General features: G+C 25.6%; 2 protein-coding genes and 1 non-coding gene across 3 annotated transcripts; all 3 read right to left on the bottom strand.

Annotated features, from left to right (window-relative positions):
• Positions 1 to 2,246: 2,246 nt before the first annotated feature.
• Positions 2,247 to 2,891, bottom strand: LOC107490036 (50S ribosomal protein L12, chloroplastic). The gene has a single exon (XM_016110803.3). It carries the CDS (start codon positions 2,817 to 2,819, stop codon positions 2,250 to 2,252), a length of 570 nt encoding a protein of 189 aa, XP_015966289.1. The 5' UTR covers positions 2,820 to 2,891; the 3' UTR covers positions 2,247 to 2,249.
• Positions 2,892 to 3,011: 120 nt separating this feature from the next.
• TRNAP-UGG (transfer RNA proline (anticodon UGG)) lies at positions 3,012 to 3,083 on the bottom strand. The gene has a single exon. It is a non-coding gene; the product is annotated as a tRNA-Pro (tRNA).
• A 13,423-nt stretch (positions 3,084 to 16,506) lies between these two features.
• On the bottom strand, positions 16,507 to 20,241 carry LOC107490035 (MYB-like transcription factor EOBII). The gene is made up of 3 exons (XM_016110801.3): positions 20,103 to 20,241; positions 19,829 to 19,958; positions 16,507 to 16,951 (listed from the first exon to the last, which is right to left on the bottom strand). Exons 1-3 carry the CDS (start codon positions 20,239 to 20,241, stop codon positions 16,507 to 16,509), a joined length of 714 nt encoding a protein of 237 aa, XP_015966287.1.
• Positions 20,242 to 21,246: the final 1,005 nt, after the last annotated feature.

Here is a 21,246-nt window from a genome sequence, read left to right as displayed (position 1 = left end):
TCCAGAGCTACTACTTCAACAATCAACTGAGCTCAGGAAGTTAGGTTAAAACGTCAACTTATACAAGGTCTTGTCTAAGGAGATGAAAAAGAATTTCTGTCTTTAGAAGTTAACTCTTCTATTATTTGTGTCTTATTTTTAGTGTTTTATCTTATTTTGTTCTCAGAACAAAACACAGTTTAATGAACGGATTAGTTATAAAAGTGTTATCTTTATTTAAACTGTAGTTAAATAAATAAGTCATACTTTTAAATAAAAATCTTTATGAGAAGGTATTTTGGTATTTTTAGTAGGTGGTACTAAAAAGAAAATTAAGAAGTTAAAGGAAAAAATGAGAAGGGAAGTTGGGCCATGCCAATGAAAGAGCATGGCGAATAGTAGCCCCTTCGACAACAGGTCTAGAGGTAGGAAAACAGCCGGCCTGCTCACAGAATCAAATCTTTTCAAAACGAGAAAAGAGTGCCAATGAGTCTTAGCTCACATGGCATATCTCCCGACCTCTTCTCTACTTTAAAGGTTTAGGGTTTAAATTTTAGAAATTATAATTAAAAAAATGTAAAAAAAATGTGTGAAAAATGTGTGGATGTGTTGTTTGTAGGAATTATCTAATCTATTCACCAAAAAAAAAAAAAGAGAAAAGAGTGATAGCTCTACTCCATGGTCCTAGACTACTTTTTTATTGTGAATTTGTGATATGTCAACCTAACTTGTTCTACAGTTACAAGCATCACATGATTCAATGAATAAAGAAGCCCAACATACACAAAGCCTAATAATATAAATAAGTTAAACAACATTCAGCTCCATCTGATCAAAAAACAAAAACACCTTTTGAATCTTGGATCTTTTTTTTCTTTTAAATTTTATTTAAAAACCCTAACGCAATGTAATAAAGATTTAAAAAAAAGTAATAATTTGAATTGGTCGAGTGGTTAATTTACTCGTTCGCTTAAGCAAGTGTTGAAGATTTGAATCCTGTCTTATATATGTAACAATTTATTAGCCAAGCAGACCCTTAAATAGAATTCAAATTCGCAACAGATTAATCTTTAACCTATTAGGGAATAATGTGAACAACAAAAAAATTCTAAAAAAAATAGTTGAATCAATGAAACTAAAAATAAAAACTTTAAAAATTCAACCAAAATTATATTTAACTCTAATTGAATTAAATCTAATAAAATAATTTATTATTTTAAATCATTAACCATTAAAATAATTGGTTGATTAAATGATAAATAAGAAAAACAAAAAACCAACGTACATGTATTTAAAAAGCATCTCATTAAAAACCTCTCTGATCTATTTCATTTTTCAGTTTTAACTTTTTTTTTGTGATATCTTCCAATTTTAAAAAATAAAATTAATTCCTTATAAATCTAAATTTAAAAAATGGTTTGAGTTACTATATACATAAGCATATACTTACTTGAGGAGAAGTGAACCAAATCAACTAACCACTCAACACACTTGGTCTAGTTTCAAATAATTTAACCCGTTAAAAAACATAAATTTATATAAGGCTGTATTTATTTTTGAGAATATGATAAAATAATACACTAAAAATAAGATATACATAATAAAAATGTAAAATTTTGTTTTTTTTTTATATTTTGTTTGGTGATAAACTAAAATAAATTATAAAAATTTAATTTATTTTTATTTTTTTATTCAAAAAATTTGAGATAAAAAATATAATTATAAAAAATTAACAAAAATAATAAAAAAAAAAGTTATTATTTTTATCAAAATAAATACAAAATAAACTAATTCAATATTTTTAAATATATTATCTCTCATATTTTTTTTGTCAAATATAATTTTATATTTTTGTATTTTTTTAATGTTTTGCCTCTGTAAACAAATGCAATCTAAATAACATTTTTTTAGACTAAAGTTTTGGATAAGGATATAACTCATGGATAAGTCAAAGACGAAATAATAGCACTATAGTAGAAGTGGAAAAATAGATGATATACAAACTACCTACTATCGCCATAATCAGTCACAACAGAAAACAGTACGTAAAATTCATTCTAATTGCATTGCATGTAGTTCTTTCAAATAATTCAATGATAATTTAAGACATATAGCGTAACCAACAACAAAAAAGTGGGCCATATTTCTTTCAAATACTCAAAACTTCAAAAGTCATAAGAAAAATAGGATGATCCGTGATTAATTAATTAAATAACATCATTTTCCATAGCTATGAAAACAAAAATTAATGTGAAATTTAGAAAAAAAAACTAAGCGATTGAGATCTTAGCACCAGCTTCTTCAAGTTGCTTCTTAGCTTCTTCAGCTTCTTCCTTCGAAACTCCTTCTTTGAACTTCTTCGGCAAACCTTCGATCAATTCCTTCGCTTCCTTCAGCGCCAAACTCGTCAATCCTCTCACCGCTTTGATTACTGCGATTCTCGCGTTGCTCGGAACATCCTCAATTACCACGTCGAACTCCGTTTTCTCCTCCACCGCAGCCGCGCTTTCTCCGCCGCTTGATGCGCCCGGTGCGGCCACCACGGCGGCAGGCGCGAACGACGCCGCGGATACGCCGAGCTTGTCCTGGAGATAGTCCACGAGAGTCTTGGCTTCTTCCAATGTGAGGCCGGAGATCTCGGCACCGAGGTTCTCGATCTTCTCCGGCGCTGAGACGGCGGAGATAGGGCCGAGTGAGGCGGCGCGGGGGAGAATGGTGGTGGCTGTTGTAGCGAAGGGGAAGTAGACGGTGGTGGTTTTGGAGAGCGGGTGCGCAGGATAAGGAGATGAGGGTGTAGGATAAGATAATGTTAGTGTTGAAAGTGCGGTCGTTGCTGCCATTGTTATTATCTTTTTCTTTTAAAAAAAAATTCTTGTTCTCTTTTTTTATAATGGAAATGTGAATGAGTTTGCAGAAGAAGAAGGAAGAACCGAAGAAGATAAAAAGAGGATAAGGCAAATGATGGTGCAATTGTGAAGTGATATTACGAGATTGCCCCATGGATATCTCAATAACACGGTTTTTGATAAAAAGGGGCATTCCGAGAATCGAACTCGGGACCTCTCGCACCCAAAGCGAGAATCATACCACTAGACCAAATGCCCAGGTGATAGTTCTGGTGTTACTATATTAATAACTATAAATTTTAACTATGCTAAGTTGGAACTTGATTAAATGTGATATTTGTTATCCTGCAGTGACATGGAGTTTACCTGTTTAATATGTAATCCAAATTTATATATATGTTCTCTTTGGCAGAACCAAGAAGTAACAATAATATCCCTTCCTCAGTATGGAAAAATGCAAGCAGATACAACAAATATGAATACATATATGATATATCCTACCTAGGCCTTGGTGTTGAATAATATGCTTCTATAAATGACTCAATTCAGCATGTAATCTAATATTGAGGTATGCAAAATGAATGAGCAGCATGTATAACTAAAAGTGAGATTTATTACTCTAATATTTAATTTTTATTTAATTAGAATTTTATATTATTTTTAATTATTTATTAAAATAAAACAATTTTTTTTAAAATGATATCAATTCTAATATACATTTTAATTCTAAATTGATTTATTTTTTAAAAATATAAAAAATAATTCTCCAAAAATACTTTATTGAAATTCTCTAAATATGGCCCATGATTATTCATATTTTATGCACAAGCTAGATGCCGACGAGTAATGACCAATGAATTACATAACCTCGTGATTAATTTGATGGAACCGCTACTCCTCATCTATCATCTATTCTATTTTATATTCTCTCTTCAGAAGATTAGAATCTTCTCCTCTATAACCATTATTTTGCTTATCATAGCTTCTAAAATCTATAGGAAGTGGGGAGGTAGCCAGGTAGGCATAAGATTTGGCAATAACCTGTGTCAGCATCATATTGGATTAACTATTTATTTATTTATTTATTTGCGGTGTATGATTTTGGTCATGTAGTCATCTAGAGGCTTTAGACTCTTCAACCAAACAGATGCAGATAAAAAATTATATGCAGTAAAAGAATTATCTCTAAATAAACTATAGATGCAAAGATAGAAAAATTAAAATGTTATTTTGTGATCGTCTTCTTACCGTCCGTATCATCTCACCATTTTTGCAACGAATTGTGGGCCTGAGTCTGCTTTGGGCTTAAAAATAGTTATGACCTTCCACAAAAAATGGACAATCCTTTTGTTATTATTATATTTTTATATATAAACTTTTAACATTGAATCAGCCCATGTATAGATAAGATGGTTTTTGTTTTTCTTGCAACTCTATATATCTATACTTTTTATATTGTTAATCACATATCATAGTTTGCTTCTATGTATATAGTAAACACTAGTGTAAAGTCATGGTTTAATTTACAAACTTTATAGTGTTTATAATATGCTGTCAACTTGCAATACTATAGTACCTTGTAATCTATGACATTATATTTGGTTTGGATTGGAAATGGCCTATGGATTTATATTTTGACGACTAGTTAAAAAAGATTTTTAATGTTGTCGTCTCTTTTCTAAAATTTAATTTGGTAAAAATTTTCAAAAATATGATTAGACTTTTTAAAAGCATAAACATTTCGTTTTATATTTAGTAACTAAAAAAAATCATGTACTTATAGTTTTTAAATAATTTTAAAATTATTTTATTAATCATAATTGTTGGTGCTTATTTATTAAAAGCTATTTTTAGTTTGATTTATCAAATATATATTTTATAATTTTTAAAAAGCTACCATTCATTAGATATGGTACAACACACAAGAGCTACGTACAAACTTACAAATACCTCACTCAAGAAGAAAAAAGTCATGATCACTCTTAATGTGGTAATATATGAAGATCATTTTTCCTTTTAAAAAGGCAAAAGAGTAAGTTTACAACAAAAAAAGTTCAATCAGAATTAAATTTTAGATATAGAAATAATTCTGATACTATATTATGATATTATTTTTTTTTTAAAATAACTTAAATTCATATATAGGGAGAGACATATGAATAATTATATCTCTAATATATTATTTTTTTAGATTTGTATAAATTTTTAGCATAAAATTTCTTTTTCTATCAAGGTGAAAGATAATATATACGTGTGTGTGCATTTTTTTATATACTAAGGTGAATCAAAGTGAAATATAATATATATGTGTGATTTGTTTGATGAGAATATATAGTATTCTAATTCATGATGACAAAAAAAAAGTTAAGTAGATCTAATTTAAAATTTTTAAAAAGAAATGAGAGTTATTTTCAAAAAATTATTCTAAGTTACTTGGTGATACAGTAATCTAGGAGGTACCCTATAAATTCTTTACCTAGTATAACAAATTTTAAAATGCTACTTGCTCATACTTTGATACTGATAATAGCATATATCTATCATTATAAAAAAAAAAAATTTCACGGGTAAGCAAGGACTTCATACCATAATTGTTGAAAGATTTGATGAGGTTGTGTTGTTTAATCCTCTTTCATATATATGAGCTATGATCAGCTAAGCATCATTCATAATATAGTTTGGTCTAATCTAATAAGAAAAAAAATCATTTACAACGGGATTGAATTTTAAAATAAAAAAAAATCCAATTTTCGTTCACACTGAAATACCTTTTCACATTTAAAAAAAAAAATCACTCTTTTCACTCAATGCGAAAAACTATTTTTTGCCATCTACAAAAAGTAAACCCCATCATTTTTTATTCAATATTTTTCATCCCTATTTTTACGAATAACACAAAAAAAAACTTCTATATTCAAAATTTTCAGCCGATCTTTGATACTTTAGATTTGTCAAGTGGTATATATATATAAAGTAATCTAACAACTAACAATTTTAACATGGCTTCAATCTCATATAAGAAATTAATAATTAGATCTAACTCAATTATAAAAATTAATTTAAAAAATAAAAATGACCTAATATATTCATAAAGATCATCAAAATCTCATATTTAGATCACGAGAGTAATATATATAGGTTAAAAGAAAGTAAGAAGTTAAACTTAGTATATCTCATGAGCTACGTACGTACGATAAATTAAAAAGTAAAAATATATGTTATTCTTTGACTCTTGCACCACAGCCACATCATATCATTAGTGAGTAGTGTTCATCGTAATTATTATTAAGAAAATACTGATATTAAAATGGTATTTATTACAAAAGAATGTATATATATCTTAAATTATTTCTTTAATTAAGAAAAAAATAGAATGCGTATTTAATTGTTAAAAAATACTAATGTCAAAATAATATTTATTATATATAAAGGGTGTATATACAGCGGAATTGTATCTTTAATGTTCACCATACCCTTAAAACTTTTACTAACAATGATATAAAATTTATTTAAAGTGATGATTATTATTTAGTTTTTCTTTTCCCTCAAGGTTATCAACTTATTTCTCATTATATATATATGTCGATCAGATCGATTAATCATTTTTAAATGTAATAATCGGGTTTATTCTCTAAAATAATATATAATTTCTTTTATCATCCATGCACCTTTATCATCATCAACTGAAATTTAACTGGATGAGCAAATTAAATATGTACGTTTAACTGTTTAAGGGTATATCGATCCATCACTATACTATCTAAACATTGTTAAGTCACTTAAGTGGCACGTTTGTACAAACTTTATAATAAAGCACTTATTGCGGCAGAATAAAAACAGCCGTCCGTGCCGTCCTACTATTTAGCACTATATATATATATATAATTTTTACGTTAAAATCGAAATATATATTATAGTAATGGATCCAAAAAATTTTAGTAGTATAGACAAAAATGTACTAAAATAAAATTTGATAAACATTATTATTTATATCTATAAGTCTATAACAATATATAATACCAATACATAGGTTTGGTGTCTAAAATTCTTTTTCAATTTTCTTCTTCCTAATAATCTATCTAACTGTATTTTAGTTATTCCATATTAAAAAACTTACATTACTTTATCTACTCTTTTATCATATACATTTACGTTCTCTCTTATCTTAATTAATTCACACAATCACAAAACTTCTACAATTATTTCTTTCCTCTCTTATTATCTATCATATCAGGTTATTGTTATTGCATAATTAAAAAATTATTTTTCTTTTCTTATTCATCTTCTCTTACATCCTTTTCATTTTACTTAAATATAACATAAAACCTTATATAAAGATAATTGGTGTCTAAATTTAAGTTCTAATATTACTCCTAAAGAAAGGTTTATTATTAAAAAATTCTTTCATTAGTTACGTTAAAAAAAATTCTATCCATTTTTTCACAATAATCTCATTAAGATTTTTGTATTGAATGTAAATTATTGTTGCAGATTTTTATTATTTGAATATGTTTTTTTTTAAAAATAAAACAGTTTAATAGGAATAATTTTTTACAAAATAAATTTATACAGAATAATTTTTTTTTTATCATACTCTTCTAATATATTCTAGATACCTATACAGTATATATTGTCAATTGGTATCTAAATTTAAGTTCTAATATTACACAAGAGGAGTTTATTATTAAAAAAATTTCTCCCATACATTCGTCAGTTACGTTGAATAAAAAAAATTTGCATACATTTTTCCACAGCAACTTTATTAAGAGTTTTCTATTGGAGGTAAATTATTCATGCGAATTTTTTTATTATGGATATGCTTTTAAAAGAATAAAAGTAAAATAGTTTAACAGATAATATTTTTTTGAAAAAATTTACACAGCATAATTTTTGTCCCAATGTATCAGAATTCATTTTACATATAATATTCATTCATTTGAGTTCATTCATAGAGTACCTTATAAAAATTATATTTAAGTAAATTTTTTTATCTTATAACCATTTTATATTTTGACATTCAAAATTTTGTATTTTTATTTTTATATTTTATTTTAATTCTGTTAATAAAAAAACATTAACATTAGTTTTAATGTTTAACTTTTAGGATAAATAAAAAGATGAGATCTTTTTTATAAATTTGATGATTAAATTATAGAACAGGTTATTAAGTCTATTTCTTGACTATAAAAATATATATAATTCACTCTTAAATGTAATCAAAATAAAAATATATTTATTTAATTTTTTAAATTTTACATTAATTATTAAAATCATGATATAATAGATATATTCTTATAAAAAAAATGAAAATGACTTTACAACTATTTTTTTTGTTGGAAGAAAACATGACTCAAAGGCTATAGAGTATAATTTAAACAACTATAGATAAGTAACATAAATAATAAAAAATGGACATAAAATTTAACTTTTTGGTCATTTGGTATAAAATAAATATAATAAAATAAATCATTGTTCTCATAACATAAAATTTAACATTATCCTTTTCTAGAACCATCTATTTTTTTTAATTTTTATCCTTATTTTTATACTTTATTTTTATTTTATTAAACCAAAAAGTACTAATGGCATTTAATTTTAATTTTTAACTTTTATCATAAATAAAAATATATGACTTTGAAGGTATTACCGTATTAGATAATAAAATAAAAAACTTATAATAAAAAAAGTTAAATTTATTCGTTCGTTATATTTATAGAAGTGTAAATGATTCACATAAGAGTTACGAAATTTTTTTTTGAACTTTTATTTTTAAAATAGTATTCATTTCTGATGTAATAATTATGAACTAATATATGTTAGTAACTAATTGTGATTGAAAAAAAGATAGAAAGATAATAAATACGGAGGAAAGAAGAGAGAACAAGTTAATATAAGAGTGGTAATAATAAGAATAAAGATAATTTTAAATGTTGAATATAAAATTATAAGAAGTAAAATTTTTTTAGCTAATAAAATTATGCGATAAAAAGTGATTTAAATATAAATTTTCATATCTGCTTCAAATTAAATATAATTGAGAAATAAATAAATTTACAAATATTTATAAATTTTTATCTTCATTGTTACACATAATAACAACATAATGATTTTAGTATTATATATAAATTAATTTACATTCAATTATTCTATATATTAAAGAAATTAAATAACTAATAAATTTTTTTATTTTTTATCTAATTATTCTATACAAAATTTAAAATGCTTGATATCTTAATTTTTTTAAATAATAAAATATGACTTAACAAGTAAGTATGAAAAATAAGTATCATTATAATAGTTATAGATCTAGATATCTAAATCAAACAATAAAAATAATTCTTTTAACAAATTTTTAACAACTCAAAAGTTAACACAATGAATATGTATAGATCACAGTGATCAACAAAAATGAGAGCTGCGATAATAGTAATATGATATGGTGGTAATTGATTGCGGTCGGAGTTAATAGAAGAAGAAAATAAAAAATGAGAATAAAACAAGGCAACATCATAACGACGGTAAGACAATAATAGTTATACATGTAAAAAAATAATAGTATATAATATGATAAGATGATATAATCAAAATAAAAATTAATAATTTTAAAACAATAATAAAATTAAAGACAATTAAAGATATTCAATATAAGATTAAAAAAATATTTATTTATTTATTAGAATTATGTATTAAAAAAATATTTTAAATATGAATATAAATTTTTAAATTTATTTTAAATTAAATTGGATTGAAAAATAAATAAATTTAATATATAAAAAACTGTAAATAATGTTAATAAATTTTTATCTTAACTTTGTTATACATAATAAAGTCTCAAATTTGTCCTTAACGTTTCAATCGTCCTATTTAAGTCCCTAACGTTTTAAAATTGACTCAATTTTGTCCTGCCATTAGGGATCTGTTAACAGAATTGACGGCGGGACACAATTGAGACGATTTTGAAACGTTAAGGGTTTAAATAGGACAAAAACGTTTGGGACAAAAACGATACATAAAAATAAATTTTAATTTAATTTTATCTTTCAATAATATCAATTTTTTTACTGTACATAGTATTCAATTATTTTTTAATTACATCTAAGTAAATTATATTTAATTACATTACTTTCATTTTAAATAAATTTATTTTTTTTATAGTTTTAAAGAATTTTGATACATTAGAGACAAAAAGTATAACTTATATTTTATTGTATATATATATTTTTTTTCTTTTTTACAAGTTTATATATTACTCATTCTACAAACATTTCATGATAATTAAAAATCTTTAAGAGTAAAATTATAAAAAAATAAATTTATTTAAAATGAAAGTAATATGATTAAGTGTAATTTACTTAGATGTAATTAAAATATAATTGAATATTATGTACAGTAAAAAATTGATATTATTGAAAGATAAAAATAAATTAAAATTTATTTTTATGTATCGTTTTTGTCCTCAACATTTTCGTCCTATTTAAGTTTCTAACGTTTTAAAATCGTCTCAATTTTGTCCCGCCGTTACTTCTCTTAACGGATTCCTAACAGCAGGACAAAATTAAGTCAATTTTGAAACATTAGGAACTTAAATAGGACAATTGAAACGTTAGCAATAAATTTTAAAACTTACCCCAAACGTTGGGGATAAAAATGATACTTTACTCAAAATATTTTTTTAACTCAATAGAAAAGCGGCTGAACAGGCATGGCAATGCCTGTTGAGCCACTAGTTATATATAATGAGAATGTGGAAACTGAAAAGAGACGGTGCACAACTTTTTTTTAAGAGTAAAAGTCTTTTCCGGTCCTTAACCATTTACTCGATGGACATTTGTCTCCCTAACAATTATAAAAACACAAATCGGTCTCCATCTATTTTTATATTTGTTCAATTCAACTTCTAGAACCGGTTAATAACAGGTTAACGCTGACGTGTCAGGTAACATCTCCTTTGTAATAGAGACAAATCGCCCCCTAAACTCTTCAACCATCTCCCTCCTCTGAAATTCTTTCTTCCTCTTCTCCACCACCACCCCACACCCTGAAATTCTTTCTTCCTCTTCTCCACCACCACCCCCCACCCCGCCGCACTCACACTCCTCCCTCTCCCTCCAATTCTCTCTCTTCGCCACCCCATCAAAGTCACAAAATCATCATCGTCATTAATAATATCGTCATCGCCATTTATGCATGATGATTGATGAAAATTTTTTTTACTTTTTCATTTCTCTTCATCATTTACCACTATTATCACCACCACAACATCATAAGTTTCATTTATTTTAACATTTAAACTTTACTTTTTTTTAGTCTTTATATTTTTGATAATTTTTTTCGAAAAACAAATGAATTTTTTTTCCAAATAACTAGAATATTTTTTTAGTGTGATTATGTTTTTTGTTTTTGAATTTTTGGATTCTAATGATAATATTATTGATGATGATAATGATTAGGGTGAGAATGAAGAGAAATGAATACGGTGATTTTTATGATAATTGCGGTAATGATGATTTTGATGATGATTCTAAAGAGGAGGTGAGGCAGATTGGAGGTGTTAGGGGGTTAGGATTTTGGAGAAAAGGAAGAAGAGGAGGGAGAAAGAATTTTGAGGGAGAGGGAGGAGGCAGTGGCAGAGATGGAGCGGATGAAGCGGAAGAGGGAGATGGTTGAAAAGTTTAGGGAGCGATTTGTCCCTATTACAAAGGAGATAAAGCCATTTAGACACAGTTACCTAACACGTCAGTGTTGACCTGCTATCAATTGGTCTCAGAGGCTGAATTGAACAAATACAAAAGTAGATGAAAACTGATTTGTATTTTTATAATTGTTAGAAGGCGAAATGTCCATCGAATAAATGGTTAAAGACCGGAAAGGGTTTTTACTCTTTTTTAAAAACTGTTCATTATATAATTTAAAAAATCTGTTTTTATTATTTACAAAATTTAAACTTAAAATTTCTTAATTAAATTATAAATAACCTGTCATTCTAACTAATTTTATTTTATTATTTTTATACACATTAAATAAATGAATAAGTAAATTGATAGATAAGTTAACACCTATTAATGCACGAATATTTATTTATAATTTAAAACTAAAATTATATATAGGTACTAAAAAAAACTAAACCTATAAATAAAATTTATGTTGATATAAAATAGTAGAAACTTAATTTACAATAATTTTTTTCTTTTTTTATAAATAATTAAATAATCTTTATATGTTTTTTAACTTAATTTTAATATATGCATCATTCAATAATTATATATATGGTGACATAACAAAAATAAATACTTTTTATATTCATCACATAAAAAGTTATTTAAAAAAATAAATATAATTAAATGATTATATAAAAAATTATATATTTTAATACATTAAAATTAATTTTTATATTTTTAAATAATTATTCTACTGTCCATTACAATTTTTAAGTTTTAACTATTGATTAATTCTCACTTAATTAAAAATTTTATTTGTTACAATTATGGAATAATAACAACTCTTTTAACCAAAACTGTTGTTACAAACAAGATTATTTAAGAGTTAAAATAAAAAATACTAGTAATTTTATTCATGTTTAGAAATTGTTATTTAAGCAAGATTATTTTTTCTTATCTTAACTAATTTTTGAAAACAAAAAATACTAATAATTTTATTCATGTTTAAAAAATTGAGATTTAGTTTTATAATTAACTAATAAATTAGTTTTAGAAAATACATTATATATTACTATTTATTACTATTTATTAATTTAATTTATTTATTTTTATTTTGATACTAAATTAAATTCAACAAAATAAATATTGTTGCAAGTTAAATTTAATAAAATAATTTTTTACATAAATCCCAAAAAAATATATATAACTTACTGTAGGGGTAAAAATACCATATATATATATATACCTCTTTAAATCTAGTAATAATAATTAGGTACTTGCTTCAACACGGTGGTTAATTAATACATACTGACGAAAATATGTAAACGCATGGATCGTATTATCTGCGATAATATTTATTTTTTAATTATTTAATTTTTAAAAGTTTATATAATAATTTATATTAAAATGGTCTTTCTATTAATTATAAAATGACAACAATACGTTCCGATTTGACTAATTAAAAAAAAAACAAATATATTTTCAATTGTTTTACAAAAGAATTATTAATTTTTTTTTTATAAAAAGACAAAAATACTCTTTTAGTTAATTTTTAAAAGACTAAAATAATCTCTTAAGATTAATTTTGTTTAATCATATTATAAATTATTAAATTTAATTTTAAAATAACTGAAATATTCTTTTAGTTAATCACAAGACTAAAATACTTTTTCAAATATTAATTTTGAAAAGAGTAAAATATCCCCTTTAAAGAAAAAATTTAGAAACACTTTTAGTATTAATTTTTGCTTACTTACATCATGAATAAATAAAAATTTCATTTTAAAAATACTAATGTACCTTTCTTAATTAATTTTAAAAAGATTAAATACCCCTTTTAGGAATAAGGTTCTTCAATTGTATTGAAAATTAAAATTTGATTATAAAAAGACGACTAAAATAACATTTTAGTAATTTAAAAAGACCAAAATACTTTTTTAAGATTAATTATAAAATATTTAAATAGTCTTTTATAATTAAGGTTTTTAATTTGTATTGGAAATGAAAAGTTTGAGTTTAATAATATATCTTTTTAATTAAAAGATAAAAATAACTTTTTAGGATTAAGCTTGTTTAATTGTATTAGACATAAAAAAAAGTTGATTTAATTTAAAACGTGTAAAATAAATACAAGTTTGGTTAATGTTAAAAAGATTAAAATATCCCTTTTAAGATTAATTATAGAAAAAACTTAAAAGTTACTTCCTCATGTTATTGTAATATTATCCATATTTATTTTTCAAAACCATCTAACCTTCAAGAAAGGGTATATATTCACACTTTAAAAAAGTGCGGAGAGAGAATGAGAACCTATCTGTTTTTTTAAAAAATGTGAAAGATTGATAAGAAAAGAATATATAATAATATATAGAAAATAGGTTGCAAGCAATTTTGAATAAAGCAATGAGGAAGAGCTTTAGCCCTAGATTTTGATTTTGCATAGTATACTAAATTAATTAGTTGTATATATATATATATAGGATAAATAAGAGTTTCAAATAATATATAAGGAAATAATGAATAATCACGTATAATATACACATAAAAAGTACTTTCTAGAATAATATACAAAAAGAAAATGATCAATCATTTAAGTAATAAATAAAACTCTTCCTTCCAAGTGTTAATATTATATATATACCAAAGATTTAAATTTAGGAGATCTAATTAAGTTAACATAATCCTCACCAATTGTGCTACGTACTCATCATCACTGGTCATTCATTCGAGTTAAAAAATGAGCAAAGAAACAAATATTAAAGAATAAGGAAAATACGAAAAGTAAAACCCTAAAATTGTATGTGTATGTGATGACCATGTCACTTGTAACCATTACCATATATAAATATATAGTATTAATTTTGTCTCATCTTAAATCGATTGTGGCTCAATACGCACGTTTTTCTTTCACAAGTGGCCGACCCCCCACGTGAATAATCCTTATCCATCACATGTGAGTTTTCCTTTGGATTTGGAAAACGAGCCTTTAACTTTTTCACATCAAAAAAACGTGATGAAATAGAATCAAACGGCAAATATATATACATACATAGATGCTGTAGTAACCAAGCTAATTAAAAATAATAAAAATAACTTTTGATATATTAAAATACAGGTAACATTACACACACAGAAACACAGTGAAATGCCACAAGTAATTGTCCTCATTTCCATTCTAAGATATGGCAAGAAACTGAGGACAATGTCCTCTTACTCACCCTTCTCATCCATTTGTCTGAATTTTTTTTTTTTTTGGTGAATGCTAAAGTTGAAAGTTTGGTATTCCCCATCAATGAATGCTAGCTACTCTCCAATGTCATCACTTTGTGCCTAACTTTGTGCTCACAAAATGACAAGCCTTTCAATTTTACTTCATTATTCTTTCTCCCTTCTCCAAGAATATGCATGTCATCATGAGTCATATACATATGCCCATGATAAAAATCAAATAAATAAATGTTGCTAATAATAATATTTAGGGTTTGGCTAATGATGAATACCCTTTCAACACTTGTTAAGTTTACACGTGATAAAACCCTCATATATAGTAATATTAGAGTACTAATTAACAAACAAGTTAATATGTAACAATAATGTCCAAGGTATTGTTATATTAGTAATTATCTTTAATTGAGTTGCTTAATGACCAAGGTATGTGATGATCATGTGAATTGAAGTGTTGCAATAGAATAGAAAGAATATATTATATATAATGGTTGAAGTAGCTATATAGTAGATGGTGGTGATGAATTTAAGAGATGCATGTGAAGGGGTTCTTCAAGTGCACTCATCATCAAATAAACAAGAATTAGGTTTACGTCGGGGTCCAAAATGTTGCATGGCCATGCACCAAAGTGGGTACTAATAGAAAAAGCAAGTGTGAATTTATGGCAAAAATAGCTTATTAGTGATTATTTCTATTCCCATAGACACATGTCAATTTCCTTGTGGCCTTAGTTAGGCAGTGTATGGGGTCTATTCTTCCTTTTTCTAAAATGTAAATGCAACTTGATGCCCATCCTTGCATGGTTGTCTTTCTATTTTTATATTTTATTTCAGTTTCAAATTTTCTACAATACCATATTTATCAAACACATGTACATCCTTTACCTAATTATCATATGGAAAACTCCATAACCATGACCTTCAATTTCCATTTTTCAAAACTTGAGATGTTTAAAAATAATTAAATAATCTACATTTTTAGTGGGGTGTTACTAGAAAAAGAAAAAGACAAAACTTTGATACAACCACTATACCAAACTAAAAAGTTTTAAATTTTAGGTACAAATAATAACATAACAACGTTATTCAAAACAAATAATTATGAGCCATTAGAAATTAAATTATATGTATATATATTTTTTATTATTACAATCTTTGAGACTCTTGACAAATATTTGACCTAGACATATTTACTTTATTTTTATTTATTCTCTGAATTCCCTTGACATCCTAATTAATTAAAATTGTTTTTAAAGGATAAAAAGAGAAGTTTCAATTGTGATTCCCTAGATACAAAGATTTACCTAATTCTGTGTTTAAACTATGTTAGGACAATTAATCATTGGATTGTACTAGGGACATAAAGCCACACAAATCCCACTGACACTAAATAAATGAAAAATAAAATATATTATGCATCAAGCAAAGTTTCTGGTTCTCAAACATATCTTACATAATTCACCTAGCTAGCTACTAGCTCTCATTTACTATAATAAGGGCATGCAAATATATATATCATAGAAGCTCCTATATATTACAACCCATAACTAATTAGGTTTTTTGAAGCTTAACCCATGATACTTCAAATAAAATTAAAACACCAAACATCATCATCAACTACTACTTAATATAAACAGACCTAATATTAAAAATAATAAGTTGATAATGTTATTTAGCCAGATACACTCTAGCTTAGTGCCACATATAAGCACTTATGTATATATATCTTAAAATATATATAACATATATTTTTTATATATATAATATTTATGGATAATAATAATAATTATTATTATCATTTAATCCCCATTGAGTAATTGCATGGACCAGAGATCCTCCATGCTCCAATAGTTGTTGTTGTTGTCATTGGTACAACAACTAGATTGGTCAGTAGTAGGGATTGTTGAAGGGTATTGATGATGATGATGATGATGTTGTTGTTGTTGTTGTTGATGATTGTGATGAGTTGTGAATGGCTCCAATGTAGTTCCTTGGTATGTGGGTGGAGAAGAATATGAAATCTCCATTGCCTCAGCCATGTTTGAAACATGGCTAGAAGTGCTTGCATAACTATTATGATGATGATGATGATGGTAATTATTATCATTGATCTGATGATCATGATCAGAATTACTTTGTTGTGATTGAAAGTTCTCAGCTTGCTTGATATGCTTCTGGATCCTTGTCCTCCAGAAATTCTTAATCTCATTGTCAGTACTATATATAAATGAAATGATAAGAAATCTTGTAGCTTGAGTAATTAAGCTCCTAAAGTTTATGAATGAAGGAATGAGTTAATGATGTCAACATGATTAATTAATTAATTAATTATTTATAAGTTATTATTATATATAACTCAGTCTTAAGATTTCTGAAAATTCTCAAAAGTTTAATTCTAGTTATCAAGTATTATTTGTATTTTTAGATTAATTAGAGAAAAAGATGTATGTGTGATAATTAAACTTAGGGCTATCTTATATGAATATATTCTTTTGACTTATTTTTACAATCTAATAATATATATGAATTGAATTATCACTAATTTCTTTTAAGTGTCTTTTCAATCAATTAAATAATTATCAATAAGTGATGATATGACTAGACATAATAATTTGAAATAAGATTTCTCTTAAACCTACTGAACATGATATGTTGAAAACAGGTAACAAAATGAGAGAATTAGGTCAAGAAATGTGTGGCTACAAAGTGAGTACATGTGTGTGTGAATGAATGAGTGAAGCTAGCAATTACATGGTAATATATATAAGCTGAAACATAAGTGTATTTTCGTTGAAAAAGAAAAGGATAAAGTTTGATATACATCTAATTTAATTAATAAAAAGCAGCCAATGGGGTGTGTCACATTATTTTATTTATATAGATAAGAAAAAAAAGGGTAAGAACACAAATATTAATTATAGGTATCATGTGTCTCGTTGAGATCATGTTCCTTGGCTGAGAATAAAAGTTATGCATGTTAGACTACACGTATAAAAAGACTAGCATTGTAAGATGCTGATGAAGAAAAAAATTGATGCCTCTTTGCTTTGAAGCTTGGGGATCCAATTCAACATCACACAATATCCCATTTCTCATTGCAATGTGTCACAGGTAGAAAGCATGGTTATTTTAATTCAAACTTCTCTCATTCTATTTTCCATATTTATACATATTCCTCCTCTTAAAACTCTTTTTTTTTTTAGTTTTAATATTTCCCATTTAAATAAACACATCATCATTGATATCTTACATTTTTCAACCCTTTTTATTTTGACACCAATTATTACTACTACAAAGTACAAACCCTATTACTTTTTACTTGCCACGTGTACCAACTACATTGCAAACTTTTACTCTATCCTAAATAAAAAATATTTAAATAAATGAAATATTTGAGAAATTATTAGTTGAATGGAAGCTTTATTATTATTATTATTATTTTGTACATGAAGCTAGCTCTTACATTTATGTCTTTTTGCTTTTAGTGACTAGGGTGATGATTTTCTTGTTTGGGAAAGAATGAAGTTGAGGCAGAGAAAGGTACTAATTTGGAGCTAGCTATAATGTATTGGTGTGCATTATATATGTTTGGGAGAGTTAAAATTAAAATAAAGAAAATGCATGGTATATATATTTATTTGGAATTATTTCATACAAACTCCTAGAAATTTTTTTCTCTTTCATCTAACTAGAGATAGAGCTATTTAAGCATACCCCACTTCCATGAACTTTAATACCCTAAAATAGAAGGTTATATTATCTCTCAATCCAAACTATTTTCTTTTCATATATAATAGGCATCACCAATTGAAAAGAAAAATGAATATGCTATATAGGACACTAGAAATAGCTTCATAGTTACATGCAATAGTAATTAATAGTACTATTGGGGCACACAAACTAGCTATATTTCCTTGTTTTTATGTTTCTTGTTTTAGAAAAAAACAACACTTTCCTTGTTAATTTTTATTTTTACAAATGTTCTTCTTTACCTTATAATTAGGTAGCTTTCTTCATCTTATATAAAGTGTATTTTATTTTATTTAAATATGAACACTATGATTAATTTTGAATAGTAATTATATTGTAAAATCACTTAATTATGGATTATCAAATTTTCTTCACTTGAAACATATGTAGTGAGTATATCCATATAGATCTTGTCATGTCTTAATATAATACAAATTATATTATATATACCAAATAATCTAGATTAATTTTCCTCCTAAGTCCCAATAAAATAGTTCCTTTTTAGCAATTAAATAAAAATGAAAAAGAAAAAAAACTTTGCATTCATTATGAATTTATGAAAATTTTCAAAAGCATGCACATGGAAAATTTTGAAGGTAGGAAAAAAAAAAGAAGAAAGCATCAAAAAAATTTGATGCCTCATGTTCTTGATAGATCTAAAACCTCTCCATCCACTTGTCATATTTATGGAGGTCTACTACTTATATATATATATATATATGCTCCATTATTATATTTTGAATATAGTATATATAGCTCATGGAAAGAAAATTAAAGGAAGAGAGTAGCTAGATAGATTGAATGGAACAAAAAGGAAAACATATAACATGTACCTTTAATGGAAAAACCCTCAAATTCAATTCTTCCATGTATATTATATATTTGTATATGGATGAAATCATCTCAAACAATCATTTTGGCGGCTCCAACAAAACAAAACTTGTAGAAAACGGATTATTTTATTGCATGCTTAATTTTTTATAGCCATGAGTTCATCAAACCCCCATGTGTTCAAAATCTTTCTTCATGGCTACAAATTCTTTGAAATCTCAACCACAAAGCTCAAATATACTCTTCATCAAACACTGCTTTTGCTTCCGTACATGTGCTTCCCAAAATCCAAGTACTTTAAACTATTAAATGAGAGCCAAGAACTTCTTTCTTCATTTTCTTCTATTTTTTTTTATTTCACAAAGAGAAAAGGTTGATTAACAAAACAAAATTTTCAATAATACCATTTATTTCTTCAAAAAAAAAACATGTTTTCTTTTTAAAGATCTATAGCAACAACAACTCATTCATTATGCATTATGTAATATTATTTTTTTAATTACTATTATTATTTATTATTATTATAATTATATTATTCACCTGTTTCCCCATTTTGCATGAAGCTCCATGATCAAAAGTTGTTCCTCAGGTGTGATATTTCCTCTTCTAACATCAGGGCGAAGGTAGTTTAGCCACCTGAGTCTACAACTCTTTCCAGTGCGTTTAAGACCTAAAAGAAAATAAATATTATATATTAGGGTTTATAGAGAAAAAAAAAAGAATAATAAAAAGGCGCTAGATATGATGAACAACACTCATCAAGTTATATTTAATTTTTAAAAATGAAATTAAATAAATATATTTATGTATTTACCAGCGGCTTTGGCTAAGGAGTTCCAAACACCTTCTCCATGATTTGCAATATAGTTGATCAAAATCAAATCTTCTTCCACTGTCCAAGGTCCCTTTCTCACTTCAGGGTCTTGAGATGAGTTGCACGGTTTTTTGTCCATTATTTTTATGTATGTATGAGAGAGAAAGAGAGAGAGAAGAAAGAAATAGAGAAAGAGAGAGAGAGAGAGGAGAAGAGAGAGACGGAAATCTTAATGGGGTGTTGGAGGGTTTAAATAGAGGGAGAAGATGATGAGTTGTTTAAGTTGTAATAAAGTAATTGAATTAGTGATAAGTAAAGGTTTTGACGTACCTAACTATGTTTATTATGGCATTATAATATGTGCATGCATGAGATAGCAAGTGTGCTATTGCATGCATCACTATATATATATTCCTTTTTCTTTTTCTTATATATTATAATCACTAATATAATATCTCTTCTTCGTACTCTAAAGTTCTATAGAGAGAGGCACATGCATTTATATATATAGGAGAATGTAATAACATATTTCGAAAGTAAGTATAACTGAGATATAAGATATTTATTAAAAAATATCACACGTCTCACTTCATGATTCATATATAGTTGACGAAACACATTATCCTCTCCTTAAAAAAGTTGTATTTTTTTACGTGCTGTAATAACTCAAGTTACCGAGAGTTTCTTTTTTCAATCATACTACATCCATATATATTAAAATTAATAGTTATTAGTATAAAATATATATTAAAATATAAAATATATATTAAAAATAATTAAATAATATATATAACTATATATAAAATATATACATGATATTTAAAAATTAATTTTAATATCTATAATATTTTTATTATTTTTTATTATGAATAACTTTAAAAGTTTTTACTGACAACCATGGACTATATAAAATAAATATTGTGTTAATTTTTAAATTCATCTTTAAAAGATTATTTATTTTTTAAATTGAATTCTTAAAAGTTAAACTAGTCATATTAATCTTGTTATCAAATTAATCATTCCAATTGATAATGATGAGTTATATTAAGTGATCGTGACATAATTACATGGCTTAATATTATATATCATAAAATAACCAATTAATATGTTATGTCAGTGACACATGTCATCTGAAAAATTATAA

This window comes from Arachis duranensis, chromosome 5, assembly GCF_000817695.3.
Source record: "Arachis duranensis cultivar V14167 chromosome 5, aradu.V14167.gnm2.J7QH, whole genome shotgun sequence".
Taxonomy (NCBI): domain Eukaryota; kingdom Viridiplantae; phylum Streptophyta; class Magnoliopsida; order Fabales; family Fabaceae; genus Arachis; species Arachis duranensis.
This window is presented reverse-complemented; position numbering and strand designations above follow the sequence as displayed.

Bases quoted from the DNA above. Each gene is read 5' to 3' on its own strand.
- LOC107490036 (XM_016110803.3), bottom strand. From the start codon at position 2,819: ATGGCAGCAACGACCGCACTTTCAACACTAACATTATCTTATCCTACA.
- LOC107490035 (XM_016110801.3), bottom strand. From the start codon at position 20,241: ATGGACAAAAAACCGTGCAACTCATCTCAAGACCCTGAAGTGAGAAAG. The intron at 19,959-20,102 runs GTAAATACATAA...ATTTTCTTTTAG, and splicing joins CTCCTTAGCCAAAGCCGCTG to GTCTTAAACGCACTGGAAAG. The intron at 16,952-19,828 runs GTGAATAATATA...TCAAGCTACAAG, and splicing joins CATGCAAAATGGGGAAACAG to ATTTCTTATCATTTCATTTA.